Source organism: Rhinoraja longicauda, chromosome 11 (assembly GCF_053455715.1).
Source record: "Rhinoraja longicauda isolate Sanriku21f chromosome 11, sRhiLon1.1, whole genome shotgun sequence".
NCBI classification, from domain to species: Eukaryota; Metazoa; Chordata; class Chondrichthyes; order Rajiformes; family Arhynchobatidae; genus Rhinoraja; species Rhinoraja longicauda.
In genome coordinates, this window is record NC_135963.1 from 14,576,779 (window position 1) to 14,595,907 (window position 19,129).

Below are 19,129 nucleotides of genomic sequence, written 5' to 3' on the forward strand. Positions count from 1 at the left end.
AGATAAACAGAACTCAAGGGATTTAGGGCTGTATTCTCGAAACAGTTTTGAAATGCTACTATTATCCCATTCATTAATTCCACACTTCGCTATTGTGAAGGAAGGAACTACATCTGTTGGTTTACACCAAAGATAGACACAAAATGCTGGAGAAACTCAGCGGGTCAGGCAGCATCTCTGGAGAAAATGAATAGGTGACATTTCAGGTCGAGAGCCTTCTTCAGACTCCAGGCTGAAGAAGGGTCTCGACCTGAAACATCACCTATTCCTTTTCTCCAGAGATGCTGCCTGATCCAATGAGTTACTCCAGCATATTGTGCTTATCCTCACTAGTTATTATTTACAAGTTCTAGAAGTAGAATTAGGCCATTTGACCCATCGACTCCACTCCGCCATTCAATCATGACAGATCTTTGCCTCCTAATCCCATTTTCCTGCCTTCTCCCCATCACCCTTGACACCCGTTCTAATCAAGAATTTGTTTATCTCTGCTTTAAAAATATCCACTGACTTGGCCTCCACAGCCCTCTGTGGCAATGTGTTCCACAGATTAAACACCCTTTAACTAAAAAAGTTCCTCCTCATCTCCTTTCTAAAAGAGCGCACTTTAATTATGATGAATTGTTGGCCCACTGAAATATGCATTTCATCAAGTTTTGGACACCTATTAAAGGTTAGTACCTCAACATCCTATTAAAGTAAAACTGATATTATTTCTTCTGCATTGGTTGTAATGATTTTTGGGTACCCAGAAGATGAATGAAACCTTTATCTCATCCTCGAGTAGCTGAAAACCTCTTTCACTTTCTCTATGAATCCAAGTACTGATTGAACAAGGGCGCTGTGGTAGAGTTGCTGCCTTACAGTGTTTGAAGTGCTGGAGACCTGTGTTCGATCCCGACTATGGGTGCTTGTCTGTACAGAGTTTGTATCTTCTCCCCGTGACCACGTGGGTTTTCTCCGAGATCTCTGGTTTCCTCCCACACTCTGAAGGCTTATAGGGTTGCAAGGTTAATTGGCTAGATATATGTGTAAATTGTCCCCAGTGTGTGTACATTGTCCCCAGTGTGTGTGTTAATGTGTGGGGATCGCTGGTAGGTGCGGACTTGGTGGGCCGAAGGGGCTGTTTCCGCGCTGTTTCTCTAAGGGTGGGGGAGGTGGGGTGAGGGAGGAGGAGGGGGGTGGAGGAGGGGAGGGGTTGGGATGGGGGGGAGGAAGTGGAGGGGATGGGATGGGGGGAGGAGGGGTGAGGAGGGTGCTGCACCAATACAGGAGAGGCAACCCTAGGGGGAGAGTTGGAGGGGAGACAGGGGGAGGGGAAGGGGGCTGAGGGGGAAGGGAGATGGGGATGGGAGGGAAGGGGGGGAGGGGAAGGGGGAGTGGGGGAGGAGAGGGTGCTGCACCAATGCAGGAGTGGTTTGGACCCGATTGGTCCGGGTCCCATGTGGGGGGAGCGCCGTCGCTCCCCGCTCTGATTGGTCCTGATTTGCTCCTGCAGCTCACCCCCACATGGGTTCCATTGATTGGCTACAACCTCCCGCTCGACGCCCGATTGACCCGTGTCCCCATGTCGGTTCGAATGATTGGCTCCAACCTCCCGCTCGACGCCCCAATACCCTTCCATGTCCCCCCTCGCCCGCCTCCCGCCCACGGCCCCGGGAGACACTCCCCGCCCGGCCTCCCGTTTTTGGAAAAGACCTCGGATCCCTCTCGGCCTCTTTATTTTACATGGAATCTTTATTTCATTGAGATTCATTTTATTTTTTTATAAAACCCAATTTATTTTAAAGAAAAAACGTGATTTCCCCAGGTCACAATGGAAACCCTTTGATGAGTGGGCCCAATGGGTCCACTTTGTCTAGTATATATACATATATATACACATACATATATATATATATACATATATATATATATACATACATATATATATATATATATATATATATATATATATATATATATATATATATATTATATAACTTGCATGTAAAGGTAGATGGGATATATATATGACTTGCACGTAATGGTAGTTGTGTTGGTTAGTATGTTTGCAGATGACCAAGATTGCTGGTGTCACTGACTGTGAGGAAGGCTGTCAATGTTTACAGCAAGATATTGATCAGCTGCAGAAATGGGCAGAGAAATTGTAGATAGAGTTTAATCCAAGCAAGTGTGAGGTGTTGCACTTTGGGAGGTCAAGTGCAAAGGAAAAATAGACAATTAATGGCATGACCCTTAACAGCATTGTTCAGTTTAGTTTAGAGATACAGCGCGGAAACAGGCCCTTCGGCTCACCGAGTCCACGCTGACCTTTGACCCCCCCCCCCCCAGTTACACTAGCACACACTAAGGAAGATTTACAATTTTTACTGAAGCCAATTAACCTACAAACCTGTATGTCTTTGGAGCGTGGGAGGAAACTGGATCTATTCCATGCCTTCACCTTTCCACTCGCACCAGTGCTCATCATACCCTGCCACAAAGAAAATTGGGGAGATGTACAAGGCTTGTTTCAAGGGATGTACAAGGGATGCTTGTTTTGGTTTTCAGAGCAGAGAGCAGGAGAAAGATGATATTCAACCTCCTTTTGAACTTTATTGAAACAGTAGAATGTATTGAGCAAAGAAAGAACATTGGCATGAAACTTAAAGGAAGTGTTAAGTGTCATACCGCATAGAGTTTGAGCCACATTTGGACTTAGCTTCAATGAACATTTATCCAATCTTCATTTTGACTTCTCTGTAGCACAGGAGAGCTCACCAACAACAGCAAATATGAAACCATGGGGACTGGAGGAAGTTCTCATTAAACTTCCTCATAATCTGGAAACGTGCATATATCGTTGCAAGAAGTGGGTGTCAGGTGGGAAGGAAAGAACAACACAAACATCAACTATCACCTCTCCTTCTGCCTCACAGATGATAATGAAACTAGTGTCAAGACCAGCAATTCTTGTATTTATTCCCCTTCTCTGACACCTGCAACTTCTACTTCATGCAAAATGGAAAGAGACCTCAGCGAATCCAACAACTGAGCAATAAACCTTGACCAGCACATACAACAAAGTGGGCAAAGGCTCAGTTTGGTACATAATGTGAAGAATGGAATGTTTTGGAAAATTTGAGATGATGGATTCTGTAGTGATTAAATGACAATGTGCATCTCCTCCTCCTCCTCCTCGCACTTTGGTTCCACCTGAATGTAATTGTCTTCAATGTATCCGTCATCTTCGTCCAAGTCCTCGGGGGAATATAATGCTTGGTTTCTAATCTCCTTCATGTGGCCAACATGTACTGTGCTCACACTAATGGTGTCATTGTCCTGGCAGCCCAGGTCTGGCTCTGGCAGCAGGTGGTGGCTGTAGCTGGTAAAGTACTTGTGGAAGAGCCTGAATTTCGCACAAACCACAGTCAATGCGGAGAGGATGATAGCAGCTACCAGTACACCAACAAGGTAGTGCCATGCCTTGCTGCCGTCTGCTGGAGGCGCTAATGAAGCTGAAGATTTCAATAAACACAGTGTTAGTTAAATACTGAACTCAAAACTCATCAATTAATGGATCAATATCAATTCATTTACATGTGACCACATGAAGATATATTTATTGTAATTACTTTTGTATAGAAAAATCTATGCTATACAAAGGCGGCACAGCGGCGCAGCGGTAGAGTTGCTGCCTGACAGCGCTAGAGGCCTGGGTTCGATCCTGACTACGTGCGCTGTCTGTACAGAGTGTGTGCGCATTCACCCTGTGACCTTGTGGGTTTTCTCCAGGTGCACCGGTTTCCTCCCACACTTCAAAGGCGTACTGGTTACTATGTTAATTAGCTTCAGTAAAATTGTAAATTGTCCCTAGAATGTAGTCTGTTGTTTAGGAAGGAACTGCAGATTCTGGTTTACACCGAAGATAAACACAAAATGCTGGAGTAACTCAGCGGGACAGGCAGCATCTCTGGAAAGAAGGAATGGGCGACGTTTCGGGTCGAGATCCTTCTTCAGACTCAGACCTGAAGTTCAGATTTATGTCTGAAGAAGAGCCTTGACCCAAAATGTCACCCATTCCTTCTCTCCAGAGATGCTGCCTGAGTTACTCCAGCATTTTGTGTCTATCTGTAGTATTGTGTTAGTATACGGGGTGATCGTTGGTCAGTACGGACTCGATAGGTCAAAGGGCCCGTTTCCTTGCTGTATCTCTAAAGTCGGTTAGTTTGAGTTCTTGCAACAGTGAGAGAATAAGAAAAGGAAGCATTGCGGAAGTTTGGCACCATCTTTCCAAACCCTGAAATGAAGAATTTCTCACCAAGTAAAACATTGCAAGTTGACATAAACACTGAAGTTTGCTGTAACATCATCATACCTTATATTGTTCAAAGATATTTTCTGAGCAGGTTTTAACTACAAATTGAGACAGCATGAAATTACTTTTCACCTTTTTATGAAGTTTATCATTTGGACTCTGTGTAGGGAACAATTATCTACAATATTATCTATAAATAAAGTCTGTGCAGAGTGCTGAAGATGATATTCCCTCACTTATTGAAAGATTGTAAGTTTATGGCTGATTTAGTATTTGCATCACTCATTCTAAAAGATTTTTCTAAATGTATTTAATTGTATATCAAAATATTTTTTCAGAAGCCTGAAACCCATGGGTTTGACTATGGTAATGTGCACATATATTTATAACATTTATAACATTTATTCCATTTGTCTTGCAAGAGTTTCTCAGCATTAAACTTGGAGCTCATTGGTGATTTGATTAGAGTCATAGAGTCAAAGAGTAATAGTTATGGAAACTTTGGCATACAAATCAATAATTTTGAGAGAAAGACTGAGTTATAAGCATGATTTCGAGATGGTCAATATTATGCCAAGCCAGAGTAGAAATAATGAATCATTTCGTGCATGATCAAAGAAAAGCAGAACAAGATAGGGTGATGTTTTGTGTCGCACAAAATATCTAACTGCTCAAATTTCTTAAATTTCTTAAGCCAGTCCCATGCACATATGGCTGATTTGTAACCCAATTTTTTTTCTAGACACTCTGTCTAGAGTGTTAAGACACTCTGCTGGCTTTATCTTGCACTAAATGTTACTCCCTTATCATGTATCTATGCACTGTAAATGGATCGATTGAAATCATGTATTGTCTTTCTGCTGACTGGTTAGCACGCAACAAAAACTTTTCACTGTACCTCAGTATACGTGAAAATTAACTAAACTGAACTGATGAATCATGCAGAAGCTGGATATTTTCAAGACTCTTATTCTGCCTCTGTAATAAAGTTTGGTGACTGGAGCGACTAGGCTTGTATACACTGGAATTTAGAAGGATGAGAGGGGATCTTATCGAAACGTATGATTATTGAGGGGTTGGACACGTTAGAGGCAGGAAACATGTTCCCAATGTTGGGGGAGTCCAGAACCAGGGGCCACAGTTTAAGAATAAATGGTAGGCCATTTAGAACGGAGATGAGGAAAAACTTTTTCAGTCAGTGAGTTGTGAATCTGTGGAATTCTCTGCCTCAAAAGGCAGTGGAAGCCAATTCTCTGAATGCATTCAAGAGAGAGCTAGATAGAGCTCTTAAGGATAGCGGAGTCAGGGGGTATGGGGAAAAGGCAGGAACGGGGTACTGATTGAGAATGATCAGCCATGATCACATTGAATGGCAGTGCTGGCTCAAAGGGTCGAATGGCCTCCTCCTGCACCTATTGTCTATTGTCTATTGTAATAAATTTTAGTTTAGAGATATAGCGTGGAAACAGGCCCTTCGGCCCACCGAGTCCTCGCTGACCAGCGATCCCCATACATTAGCACTACCCTACACACACTAAGGACAATTTTACATTTAGACCAAGCCAATGAACCTACAAACTTTTACGATTTTGGAGTGTGGGAGAAATCCGATGATCTTGGAGAAAACCCAAGCAAGTCACGGGGTGAATGTACATACTCCGTACAGACAAGCACCTGTGGTCAGGATCAAACCCAGTTCTCTGGTGCTATAAGGCATCAACTCTACCACTACGCCACTGTAACGCCCATAAAGTGTCATCTTCCATTCTTGTGTCTTTAACTCAAGCACAACAGGGTCCAATAGACCACAGGGCAAAACCAGCAAAGTGTCTTAACAGAAAAAAAAATAGGGTTACAAATCCATCTTTAGCCATATTTGCATGGGACTCGCTTAAGAAATTTGAATGAATGAAATCAGTGAAGTCCAATTCTGGGAACACATTGCATTTGGGCTATCATATTGGGCATTTGGTACTTGCACATATTTCTTCCCATTATACTATGAGTTGCAACATAGAGATCGTTGCTTTTATGTCCCCTGCCTAATACTTTACCAGTACAGGGAGCACAAATAGATCACGCATGATTGAATTGCAGAGCAGACTTGATGGGCCGAATGGGTTAATTCTGCTCCTGTGTCTTATGATCTTATGAGCCACCATCAAACTGTAGACAGAGTAACAGAGTCATTAGAAACTACAGATGTTGGAATATTGAGCAAAAAGAAAAATGCTGGAGGAACTCAGTGGGCCAGGCAGCATCTCTGGGGGGAATGTAGTGTGAAGAAGCACTTTTTTTTTCTTGAAAGGAGCCAAATTATCTACTCTCTCCTTATGGGTAAGGCATGACATTGGCATCCTTTTAGATGACTTGGGAATCTTCCTGTACTAGGGATCTCAAAATGGGGCACAATATTTGATCTGCTGCTTAGCCATAGGTAGAGTAAAATCTCTTTGTTTCTGAATTCTATACCTCTGTTTAAAAATCTACAATCTCTCAGTGCGTAATTTATTTTCTTTGCTTGCAGCAGATCTTGGCAGAATGGATAAGCTAGAAACAAGGAACTGCAGATGCTGGTTGGCACAAAAGCACACAAAGTGCTGGAGTAACTCGGCAAGTCAGGCAGCAAAGATTCACACAAAGTGCTGGAGAACCCCAATGGGTCAGGCAGCATCTCTGGAGAAAAAGGATCAGTGATGTTTTAGGTCCTTCAGACTCCCTTTTTCATTTCTTCATCCCTGGAGAGCGTGGATAGTTTACTTTAGATTAGTTTAGTTTAGTTTAGTCTCGTCTAGTTTAGATTATTGTCATGTGTACCGAGGTACGGTGAAAAACTTTTGTTGCACGCTAACCTGTCAGCGGAAAGACAATACATGTTTACAATTGAGCCATCAGATACATGGTGAAGGGTATAACGTTTAGTGCAAGATAAAGTCCAGCAAAGTCTGATTAAAGATAGTCTGAGAGTCTCCAATGAGGTAGATAGTATAGGTGGAGAAGACCAGTCTGAAGAAGGGTCTGGATCTGAAACGTCACGTATCCATGCTCTCCAGAGATGCTGCCCACTGAGTTATTCCAGCACTCTGTGTCCAGAATGGATAAGCTGCCCATTGTAGAATCCATCCGAAGGCCCTGTTTCCACGCTATATCTCTAAACTAAACTAAACACTTAGCCACATTGTCCAATGGGTCAGAATGTAATTTTAGGGGATGTTATTCAAGCTAACAATGATTGCTTTCAGGTTCACAGATATAACACCAGTCTACGAAGATGCATGTGCACGTAACACCCTCATTATCTCTACTGATACATCTAATTTAGAACGGAGATGAGGAAGAACTTTTTCAGTCAGAGAGTGGTGAAGGTGTGGAATTCTCTGCCTCAGAAGGCAGTGGAGGCCAGTTCGTTGGATGCTTTCAAGAGAGAGCTGGATAGAGCTCTTAAGGATAGCGGAGTGAGGGGGTATGGGGAGAAGGCAGGAACGGGGTACTGATTGAGAGTGATCAGCCATGATCGCATTGAATGGCGGTGCTGGCTCGAAGGGCTGAATGGCCTACTCCTGCACCTATTGTCTATTGTCTATTGTCTAATGAATTATTCCACCGAATTATTCACACTTCTTGCCTTGTGGTTCCAATCTGGCTTTTGCTGTCGCAACAACGTCAATGGATCATTGTAGTCTCATGAAAGTATCATGTAACTGTATACAACTTCACAAAATGTACACAAGGCGTCTTTTTTCTTTTAGAAAATAAGGTTAAACACAGAGGGCAAATTCAATGTCAGCTTAGAGAGGTTGTAAACACAACAACCTTCAAAAGGAACTCAAAATTTGAAAAGCAATTCAGTCAAGAGAAGGAACCAGTGCTTTGAAATGTAAAGGGAATAAACAGGAACTCTTATCAAAAAAAAAGCTTGATATTCTCATAAGAAAATAGGAATCAGAAGTGGAGAAATAATGACAACAAACTTATTATAAACATCTATTGTGCCCATTTACTGTTGTTCTAAAGTAAAGGAATTAACATGCACAGGAACTTCACTGTGCATTTTCACTGGGCAGTAAATGTGCTTCCTTAGGCTTTGCCATTTATTTAGTTCAACTCTCAGGAAAGTTTTTAAATGCTGTATTATATTATGTATAGACTATTGAACAGGCTAGGAATACCAGTGAGTTGGCATGAAGTTAATAACACCTGAAAAAAACCAAAATAACATTTCTGGAACAACAATAATAGATTTAGATTTAGATTTAGAGATTTAGAGATACAGCGCAGAAACAGGCCCTTCGGCCCACCGGGTCCGTGCTGCCCAGCGATCCCCGCACATTAACACTATCCTACACCCATAAGGGACAATTTTTACATTTGCCCAGCCAATTAACCTACAAACCTGTACGTCTTTGGAGTGTGGGAGGAAACCGAAGATCTCGGAGAAAACCCACGCAGGTCACGGGGAGAACGTACAAACTCCGTACAGTACAGCACCCGTAGTCAGGATCGAACCTGAGTCTCCGGCGCTGCATTCGCTGTAAGGCAGCAACTTTACCGCTGCGCCACCGTGCCACATTGATGGTGTTTTTATTTTTATTTTTAGAGATGCAGCCTGTACACATGCCCCACAGGCCACTGAGTCCATGCCGACCTCTGACCACCCTCACAGTAGTTCGATATTATCGCACATTCTCATCAGCTCATGACACAATAGGGACAATTTACAGAGGCCAATTAACCGACAAACCCACACATCTTTGGGATGTGGGACGAAACAGGAGAATCGAGAGGAAATCCACATGGTCACAGGAAAAATGTGCAAACTCCACACAGACAGCACCCGAGGTCAGGATCGTACCCTGGAACGGTCAGTTCTAGAGTAGACAGAGTGAGGAAGAGGGTTTTAGCAGGTTAAGAGCAAACACAAGTTGACGTGAGGTGAAAATAACCAGTTTAGTGTCGTTTAGAGATACGTCATGGAAACAGGCCATTTGGCCCACCGAGTCCATGCCAAACATTGATCACCCATACACACAATCATTTCTACACACTAGGGGCATTTTACAGATGCCCATTAACCCACAAACCTGCAACTTTTTGGAATGTGTGAGGAAACTGGAGCGCCCAGGGAAAATCCACACGGTCACAGGGCTTAATGTACAAACTCTGCACAGATCAATGGTTCAATGGTGCATTAGTAACCGTAGCCGGGATCAAACCCATGTCTCCGGTGCTGTGAGGCAGCAGCTCTATCGCCGCACCACTGTGCCTCCATGAAGGTTAGAGATGATATTAATCTGTGGACTGCAGTTTGACTTTAGTTTAGTTTAGTTTAGAGACACAGCATGGAAACAGGCCCTTCAGCCCACTGAGTCCTCACCGCCCAGTTTTCTCTGCACATTAACACTAGGGACACTTTTTACATTGATACCAAGCCTATTTACCTACAAACCTGTACGTCATGTTGGGGGAGTCCAGAACAAGGGACCACAGTTTAAGAATAAGGGGTAGGCCATTTAGAACTGAGATGAGGAAAAACTTTTTCAGTCAGAGAGTTGTGAATCTGTGGAATTCTCTGCCTCAGAAGGCAGTGGAGGGCAATTCTCTGAATGCATTCAAGAGAGAGCTAGATAGAGCTCTTAAGGATAGCGGAGTCAGGGGGTATGGGGAGAAGGCAGGAACGGGGTACTGATTGAGAATGATCAGCCATAATCACATTGAATGACGGTGCTGGCTCAAAGGGCCGAATGGCCTCCTCCTGCACCTATTGTCTATTGTCTATTGTCCTCGGAGTGTGGGAGGAAACCAAAGTTCTCTGAGGAAACTCACGCAGGTCACGGGGACATGCACCGTAGCCAGGATTGAATCCGGGTCTCTGGAGCTGTAAGCGCTATAAGGCAGCAACTCTACCACTGCTCCACCGTGCCACTTAAAGCCAAGTATTTCATCAAGATTACAAACAACCCCAAGATGAAAGGGAAACAGATGGAAGTCGTATTGTTACCAAGTAGGAATATTTTCAGTAGATTGGTTTTCATCCTTTTGCTGTTGATACAATGGCCAATCCATAGCTATAGCTTGACACAATCCACAGCCCTTGGTCCTCACCTTCCTGCTGTTGACTGGATGGGATGAATTGCCAATGCCCCTCTAGTAATGTTCTTTGATTGCCCAAATACAACCCGTGACATCAAGCAAGTAATTTTTGAGAATCTGCACAATTTAATGCAAAGGCTTTTACTTACTCGGATTAATGGAAGTCGTTGTCTCCATTAGATTAACTTTGCGTTAAAATCTTACATGTATCTCAAAAGTGGATGCAGGAGAAAGGTCTAGATTCAACAAATCTTTTCCCTGAAGCAGCGTAAGTCTTCCAAATGATCTGAAGAGAAAATGGAAAAAAATTCACAATACCTTCTAAATAATCAGGAGCTCACAGACTTCAAATTGTTATTAGTACACGATTCTCGCCATTGGCATTCAAACTACAAGGATGAGATTGAAGAAGCAACAGGAAAATAATGACAAAGATGAATTCACAAAAAAAAACCAATTGAAGACACAAGAAACTGCAGATACTGGAATCTTGAGCAAAGGACAAAGCATTGGAGGAACTCAATGGCATCTGTGGAGGGCATTAGTCTGAAAAAGGGTCCTGATCCGAAATCTCGTCTGTCCCCTCCCTCCACAGATGCTGCCTGACCCACTAAGTTCCTCCAGCACTTTGATTTTGCTTGAGAATAATATTGTTTACAGTTTTTGATCCATCGAGAAACATTTATCCATGGATGGGTGGTTTAGTTATGTATTTGGCTCTGAAGTAACATCCATTTTTCTGATTTGGGATGTCATCATTTTTAAGCCTGATTCCATAGATTTCAATACCTAATCCAGACTGCAGACGCAAGGAATCGCAGATGCTGGTTTACCAAAAATAAATAAAAGTGCTGGAGTAACTCAGCGGGTCAGTTCAAGTTGCATTTCTGGAGAGCATGATTAGGGTGGGACCCTTCTTCAGATTGATTGTAGTGGGGTGGGGGGGGGGGGGGGGAAGTTGGTAGAGAGATGGGGCAGGACAAAGCCTGGCAAATGATAGATGAATACTTATGAGTGGGGGAAGGGGGGTTCGATTGGCCGATCATTGGGCAAAGGCCAGAGATGAAAAGACAACAGGTGTGAGATAAAGAGATAGAGCGAAGAGACATGAAATATGAAGTCAGAGGAAGGAATAAAGGTGGAAGGGGACAGGTCGAAGGGGAAAGGGAGAAATGGGTGTGCATCCCGGTGGGGCACAGGGAAGAGAGAGGGAAAATGGGAGGGGGGAGGGAAGGGAAAGTTTCATTACTTAAAATTGGAGGAATTGGACGATTCCCTCCTCCCTCCCCCCCCCCCCCCCCACCACCTCTTCCCTGTGCTCCACCTGGATGCACACCCATTTCACCCTCTCCCCCTCTCCCCTTCCATCTGTCCCCTTCCACCTATATTCCTTCCTCTGGCTTCACATTTCACACCCCTTATATTCTAATCTCACAATTCTTGTGTTTTCAGCTCTGGCCTTTGCCCAACTATCTGCTGATCAACCTCCCTCATCCCCCCCTCACCTGTATCTACCTATCACTTGCCATGCTTTGATCTGCCCCCCATCTCTCGTCCAGCTTTCCCCCACCGACTGCCCCCCACCCCCCCCCCCCCCCACAACAGACCAAGGTAGGTCCTGACCCGAGACGTCGCTTATCCATGTGCCTCAGAGATGCTGCCTGACCCGCTGAGTAACTCCAGCACTTTGTGACATAATCCAGACTGCCACTTCAAAGCAGTGTTGCAACGGTATTGGACTGTGAGAAGCGCTGCCATATACATGAGAGGTTATGGAACGGTCCAGTTGACATTTCAGGTTCCATGACAGTGTTCGTGGAACATGATTCGAAGACCAGAGGACACGCATTTACCATTTGGACCAAATATTTATCCAACAATTTTTTTAGACTTTAGAGATACAGTGTGAAAACAGGCCCTTCGACCTAGTGAGTCCGTGCTGCTCAGCGATCACCCCGTACACTAGCACCACCCCACACGCTGGGTCAACTTACAATTTCACCAGAGCCAATTAACCAACAAACTTGTACGTCTTTGGAGTGTGTACGTTCTCCCCGTGACCACGTGGGTTTTCTCAGGGTGCTCTGGTTTCCTACATTCCAAATACGTGCAGGTTTGTAGGTTAATTGGCCTCGGTAAGTTGTCCCGAGTATGTAGGATTGAACTAGTGTATGGATGAACACTGGTCGGTGCAGACTCGGTGCGCTGAAGGGTCTGTTTCAGACTCCACTCCACTCAGAAGGCAGTGGAGGCCAGTTCGTTGGATGCTTTCAAGAGAGAGCTGGATAGAGCTCTTAAGGATAGCGGAGTGAGGGGGTATGGGGAGAAGGCAGGAACGGGGTACTGATTGAGAGTGATCAGTCATGATCGCATTGAATGGCGGTGCTGGCTCGAAGGGCTGAATGGCCTACTCCTGCACCTATTGTCTATTGTCTATTGTCTAAAATAAATTAATTGGGTATGACTCCTGGGTATTACATTTAAATGTCAACATCATTTATTTCCACCAATGAAATTAATATAGGGGCACTCAGAGAAACCCAACGTGGTCACGGGGAGAACGTATAAATCCGTACAGGCAGCACCCGTAGTCTGGATCGAACCCGGGTCTCTGACGCAGTGAGGCAACAACTCTACCGCTGCGCCGCCTTAAAACCATGTAAATCAGATTGTTTGTTCATTCATAATATGATGGGAAGTTGATGGGTGCAAATTAGTTAGATTGCAACAGTGACTAAATTGTAAAAGAATTTCAGCGAATGTTCCGATATGCATATAAAAGCAAATGTTAATTGAGGAAACTCATAAATACAGTATGTTAACAATCTAACGAAGCCTCCACCTATTTTGTTACATTGTTGAGTAGGGAAGGGCATTTATTTCAGTGAATAAGATATGTATAAATCCAGTCTAAAGACTGTAATGTGACTGTAATGTGAACAAAAATTTGATTAATTTTCACACAGCACGATCCCACACACAGCTGCATCAGGACAATCTGATTGGGCGGCTAAGGGCGAGAATGTGCCAGTTCACTGCTGAGAACTTTTCACTTGTTTCTCAAACGAAACGTGTCGTAGGGTCTTCTACATTCACCTGAGTAGCAAAACTGTTTCTTGTCTCTTCCAAAAGAACACCAGCCTGGAAACTAAATCATGCAGCACTGCTTGCTTCAGAGACAAAGGAAACGAACAAAGTGGACCACGACAACCATTTCTGGGTGACAACATCCATCTGGAAATTTGTGCACACTCAGGGCGGCACGGTGGCGCAGCGGTAGAGTTGCTGCCTAACAGCGCTTGCTGCACCAGAGACCCGAGTTCGATCCTGACCACAGGTGCTGCCTGTATGGAGTTTGTACCTTCTCCCCCGTGACCTGTGAGGGTTTTCTCCGAGATCCTCGGTTTCCTCTCACACTCCAAAGACGTACAGGTTTGTAGGTTAATTGTCTTGGTGTATGTGTAAATTGTTCCTAGTGTGTAGGATAGTGTTGGTGTGTGGGGATCGCTGGTCGGCGCGGACTCGGTGGGCCGAAGGGCCTGTTTCCGCGCTGTATCTCTAAACTAAACTAAACTGTTCCCAATGTGATATCAACACCAGATGTGCCTTGGGAAGTGCTATGGTCCATGTAATGTTACTCTTTGGGTGTGGTGGGAAAAGTTAATGTTTGGTATCATTCCCCGAACAACTATGTTTTCATTGCACAGCCTGGATTGGGAGCTCACTGAAATAAGTCCCATATTTAATTTCTTTCCACCCCCAATCCAGGAAGAGTACGAACATCACACCACCCCCTCCACTGTTCTCATCCCCAACAGTTCAATAGTGTCCTGATGAATCCGAAAATCCTCTCAGGCCTTTCATTAAAACACTCAGGGTCTCACTCTCGGATACCCCCATGGGTGTGAATACCACGACCATCAATGCACCCCACCACCACCACATGCCACTGACACCCCGGTCCTCCCTGTAGAGCCCCCTGTGGCCTGCTCTCTCCCCCTGCTCCCCCCCCCCCCCCCCCACCTCCCCCCACTACCTCCCCGAACCCTCCACCCCACTCCAATTTCCAATTTCATAGCTCATTTTCCAATCTCACTCCCTTGCACTCTCAACACAGGGAATACTGGGACATCACATTTGACAGCGCAACACTCCCTCTACTGGGGACTCAAGGCATCAGCCTCTATTTAGTGCAGGAAGGAACCTGGTTAAGAAGATGCTGGTTTAAACCGAAGATAGACACAAAAGGCTGGAGTAACTCAGCAGGTCAGGCAGCATCTCGGGAGAGAAGGAAAGGGTGACGTTTTGGGTCGAGACCCTTCTTCAAGCTGGCCTCTATTTAGTGCTTAAGGCTCTGCCGGCAGCACTGAATCCATTGTTTTCTGACTCTAGGGCAGCAACCATTATTTTGTGTAAGCAAATGATTGTTTAGACAATAAACTTTAAAGATACCGCGCGGAAATAGGCCCTTCAGCCCACCGAGTCCATGCCAACCAGCGATCACCCCGTACCCTGACAATATCCTGCACACTATGGAAAATTTTACAACTTATCGAACCCAATTAACCTACAATCCTGTAGGTCTTTGGAGTGTGAATGGAAACCGGAGCACCCGGAGAAACCTCACGCGGTCCCAGGGAGAATGTACAAACTCCACACAGACAGCACCCGTAGTCAGGATCGAACCCGGTTCAAGATCCCAGCATCTGTAGTTCCTTGTGCCTCCTTTAATCTGCCGTTGTTGGGAATCAAGATCGGTAAACACCATGAGGCCTTTATAGGCCATGAGATGGAGCAGATCGGTCTTGCAGATGGTATTCAGATTGAACACCCTGAGCATCTTTAGGTTAACAACGATCTTGTGGTTCAGAGGCAGGATGTAATTATTTGAAAGACTGAGGGCAAATAGATTCCCCAATGCCTGCAATCTCTTGCCACGCTCGGAATCAGATGGATTAATTGAGTTTTATAAATCCAAACTGGTTAACATGGCAGGTAGTTTTTTCCCCATTGCAATTTTGGTAAGATTGCCATTCTTAGAGCAATTCACAACTTCATTGATATTCTCACCAAGAAGCATTTAATGTGCCTGTAAATTTGTCGCGAGCAAAAGTTTCACTGATCCTCTAGACTTTATGGATACAGCATGGAAACAGGTCCTTCGGCCCATTGAATCCGCGGCGACCAACGATCCTCCACTAACCTACACAACAGAGACAATTTACCTTTTTACCAAAGCCAATTAACCTACAAACCAGTAGGTCTTTGGAGTGTGGGAGGCAACCGGAGTTGCCAGAGAAAACCCACGAGGTCATGGGGAGAACGTACAAACTCCATACGGACAGCACCTGTACTCAGGATCGAGCCTGGGCTCTACCACTTTGTCACTGTGCCCCTTTGGATTCCTTTCCATATCGAGTGCATACGACAAATAAACACTCTGAGTTCTTGGTTCTTGGTCCTCCAAAATATTCCAAATGGAATTTAAACTGGAGATGGCGGAGTATGGACTTAAGCAAGAAGGGCTTCTTGGAGAAGAGCTGCCTTAAATGTAGTTGTGTCTGGTTGAGTAACTATAGTAGGGTGAAGACTATTCCATGCTTTAGTTGTGCGAGGGGAGAATGAATTGCTATACACATCTGTCTTGATAGCTGGTATCTCAAATTGAATCGAATGCCCTCGTCTACTCCTGACAGGTTTGGGTTTGGTGTAGATGTGGTCATCTATGTCGAGCTGACCATTTAACATTTTGTAAAAACAGGTCAAACGGTGGGCTTTACGTCTGTCTTGGAGAGTGTTCCACCCCAATGAATTTAGAAGTTCGGTAACACTCACTTCTCTCTCGTAGGTACTTGTAACAAAACGAGCTGCCTGTCTTTGGACACGTTCGATGGAAGAAATGTTTCTATTTGTGTATGGGTCCCATGCTGCAACTGCGTAGTCCAAATGTGGTCTAACAAGGGTGAAGTACAACTTCTCCTTGATAGAAGTTGAACAATGATAAAAGTTGCGTCTCAGAAGATTTAGGACACCTGTTCCTTTCACCGTTGCATGATGAGTCTGACCATTCCAACGTAGATCGTTCTGTAGTTTGATGCCAAGATACTTGGCCTGTTTGGATTCTTCAATGGTGGCACCAAGGATATTATATGATGCTTCGCCTGGTTTCCTCCTCCTGGTGACACGCATGCTTTCACATTTGGAAGGATTGAACTGCATCCCCCATTGTTGTGACCACTCAACCATAGTATCGAGATCTTTTTGGAGAGCATCTTTATCATCAGCTGACTTAATTTGACGGTACAGCGAACAATCATCAGCGAATAGTCTGGTCGTGCTTGTGACTTTTTCATGGATGTCATTAACATAAAGCAAAAACAGATGACGGCCCAGTACTGTGCCCTGAGGTGTACCACTTACCACTGGATGCCAATCAGAGCTTTTTCCATTCACACACACGCGCTGAAGACGTTTTGTCAGAAAACTGGAAATCCATTGTTTCGTGTTGGAACGAACACCGAGCTGATTGATTTAGTGTCAATTACATGGAGCAGAAATACAATTCTAAACAAGTCTACTGTACTAGAGTACTTAGATAAAATTGCAGGGCGGCACAGTGGTGCAGTGGTAGAGTTGCTGCCTTACAGCGCCAGAGACCTGCATTCCATCATGACTACGGAGTTTGTACGTTCTCCCCGTGGCGATGTGAGGTCTTTCCGGCAGCTCTGTTTCCCCCCACACTCCAAAGACGTGCAGGTTTGTAGGTTAATTGGCCTCGGTAAATTGTCCCTAGTGGGTAATATAGAACTACTGTACATTCTGAAGAAGGGTCTCGACCCGAAACGTCACCCATTCCTTCTCTCCTGAGATGCTGCCCGACCTGCTGAGTTACTCCAGCATTTTGTGAATAAATACCTTCGATTTGTACCAGCATCTGCAGTTATTTTCTTACACTTAGAACTACTGTACGGCTCGTCACTGGTCGGCGTGGGCCCGGTGGGCCGAGGGGCCTGTTTCCGAGCTGTATCTCTAAACTAAACCAAACTAAAATAAATTTGTTGACTCCTGGGTAATACATTCAAATGGTAGTGTCAGTTTAAATTATTTCCACAAATGAAATGGATGTTCTCAACTTCACCAAGAAACATTTAGCGTGCTTGTAAACTTGGAGCAAGTAAAGATTTCACTGTTCCTATTCGGATCGAGTACCTAAACACTCTTGAGTTGACTTGGTTGATTTAGTGTCCAATACATGGGACAGATGTAACAACTCCTAAAGTACACAAATAAAGGTGCAGTCCTTGTTGGAGAACTAAGTAAATAGGTGACTTGAAATTTCACAATGATAGATACCTTTTAGTCGCTTTGAGTAAAGTTACGACATGAAATTATTCAGTACGATGATTACGACATTAAGAAAACTGTGGCTTTGAAAGTTCCTGGTCTCATTCTGCAGCCCAATTGTGGTGCTTATCTCCTTAAATTTCTCCCAGTAGGAGAATCATGGTTAAGACAGCTTCAATCCATTATATAAAAATGGCTACCCATGACAATATGAGTGTATCTTGGATACCTGTTAGTTTGAAACTATTGTTAAATAAGCAGACCACATGGCTGTTAATACATTGAAAATGAGTAGATTACCTTTGATGACGTAGATGTAGCAGGGTGAATGGGGGGAGGGTATGGAAGTGGCGATGTAATAACAATCACCCAGATCTTTTAGCCATAACCTATCCCTATAGAACCCTCTAGCCCCTCCTCGATTTGCTAACATAAAAGTAACTTAATAAAAGGGTGGGCAGCACGGAGGTGCAATGGTAGAGTTGCTGCCTTACAGCACCAGGGACCTGGGTTCGATCCTGACTATGGGTGCTGCCTGTACGGAGTTTGTACATTTCCCGCCCGTAACCTGCGTGGGTTTTCTCTGAGATCTTCGGGGTTCCTCCCACATTCCAAGGACGTACAGGTTTGCAGGCTTAATTGCTTGGTATAAATGTAAAAACAAGCCTGTGTCACAAACTCCTGAGCCGGATGTCCCACCAGGGAAGGTTTCTGACTGGCCCGCTGCAGACTGCAGGAGCACATGCTGAGGGACGCACTGAAGCTTGGTGCAGCCAACGCCAAGGCTCCGTGGGAGAGGACCACAGTCTAGGGTCCTTCCGCTGCTGGACATTGGGGGGCAGGGTGTGGTGGAGACGCCCCGCAACCAAGGGATGGGATATCAACCCAGGGAGCCACATGAGTGGCAAAGGGGCCGGGTACAATACTATAATTCTGAACTACAATTATGATGCTAATTAAATTATGATGCTAATGAAAGTCAGAGGAATTTTTGCACAGTTCTTGTTTTGTATATATTTTTTATTCCGAATAAAGTTTATTTTGATTTTTGTAAAATCTCCTTTATCCATCTCTTGACAAGCTTTACCACACCCTTACTACACTTTTCCAGCTTTCCACTTCCTACTCAATCAGTCTGAAACGTTGACAGTTCATTTCAATATTCAATATTCACACATTGAAATTCAAGTATATTTCAGGTATTAATTCTTATTTAACATTGCCAATAATTGGACTTTGATTGTGTAGATGTTTGTTTTTGGAGAAAATGGGCCTCAGCAGAATTCAGATTTCTTTCCTGTCTATTCTTTAGAAAATAGTGTTTGGCCGTGTTCACAAGGTGATAGGCCCATTGTTTAAACACAGCCCTAACCGTGGAAAGTGGCCAAATGTACA

At 44.3% G+C, this 19,129-nt stretch overlaps 1 protein-coding gene across 3 annotated transcripts in view; it reads right to left on the bottom strand.

Moving 5' to 3' along the window:
* Positions 1–1,994: 1,994 nt before the first annotated feature.
* c11h1orf210 (chromosome 11 C1orf210 homolog) overlaps positions 1,995–19,129 on the bottom strand; it is a 30,545-nt gene continuing 13,410 nt past the window's right edge. For all 3 annotated transcript variants that reach the window (XM_078407921.1, XM_078407919.1, XM_078407920.1), the window contains exons 2-3: positions 10,540–10,676; positions 1,995–3,500 (exon numbers count right to left, since the gene is read on the bottom strand). In XM_078407921.1, coding sequence (XP_078264047.1) covers positions 3,148–3,500; positions 10,540–10,567 — 381 coding nt within the window. In that variant the 5' untranslated portion in view covers positions 10,568–10,676 and the 3' untranslated portion in view covers positions 1,995–3,147. The remainder of the gene's footprint in view (positions 3,501–10,539; positions 10,677–19,129) is intronic.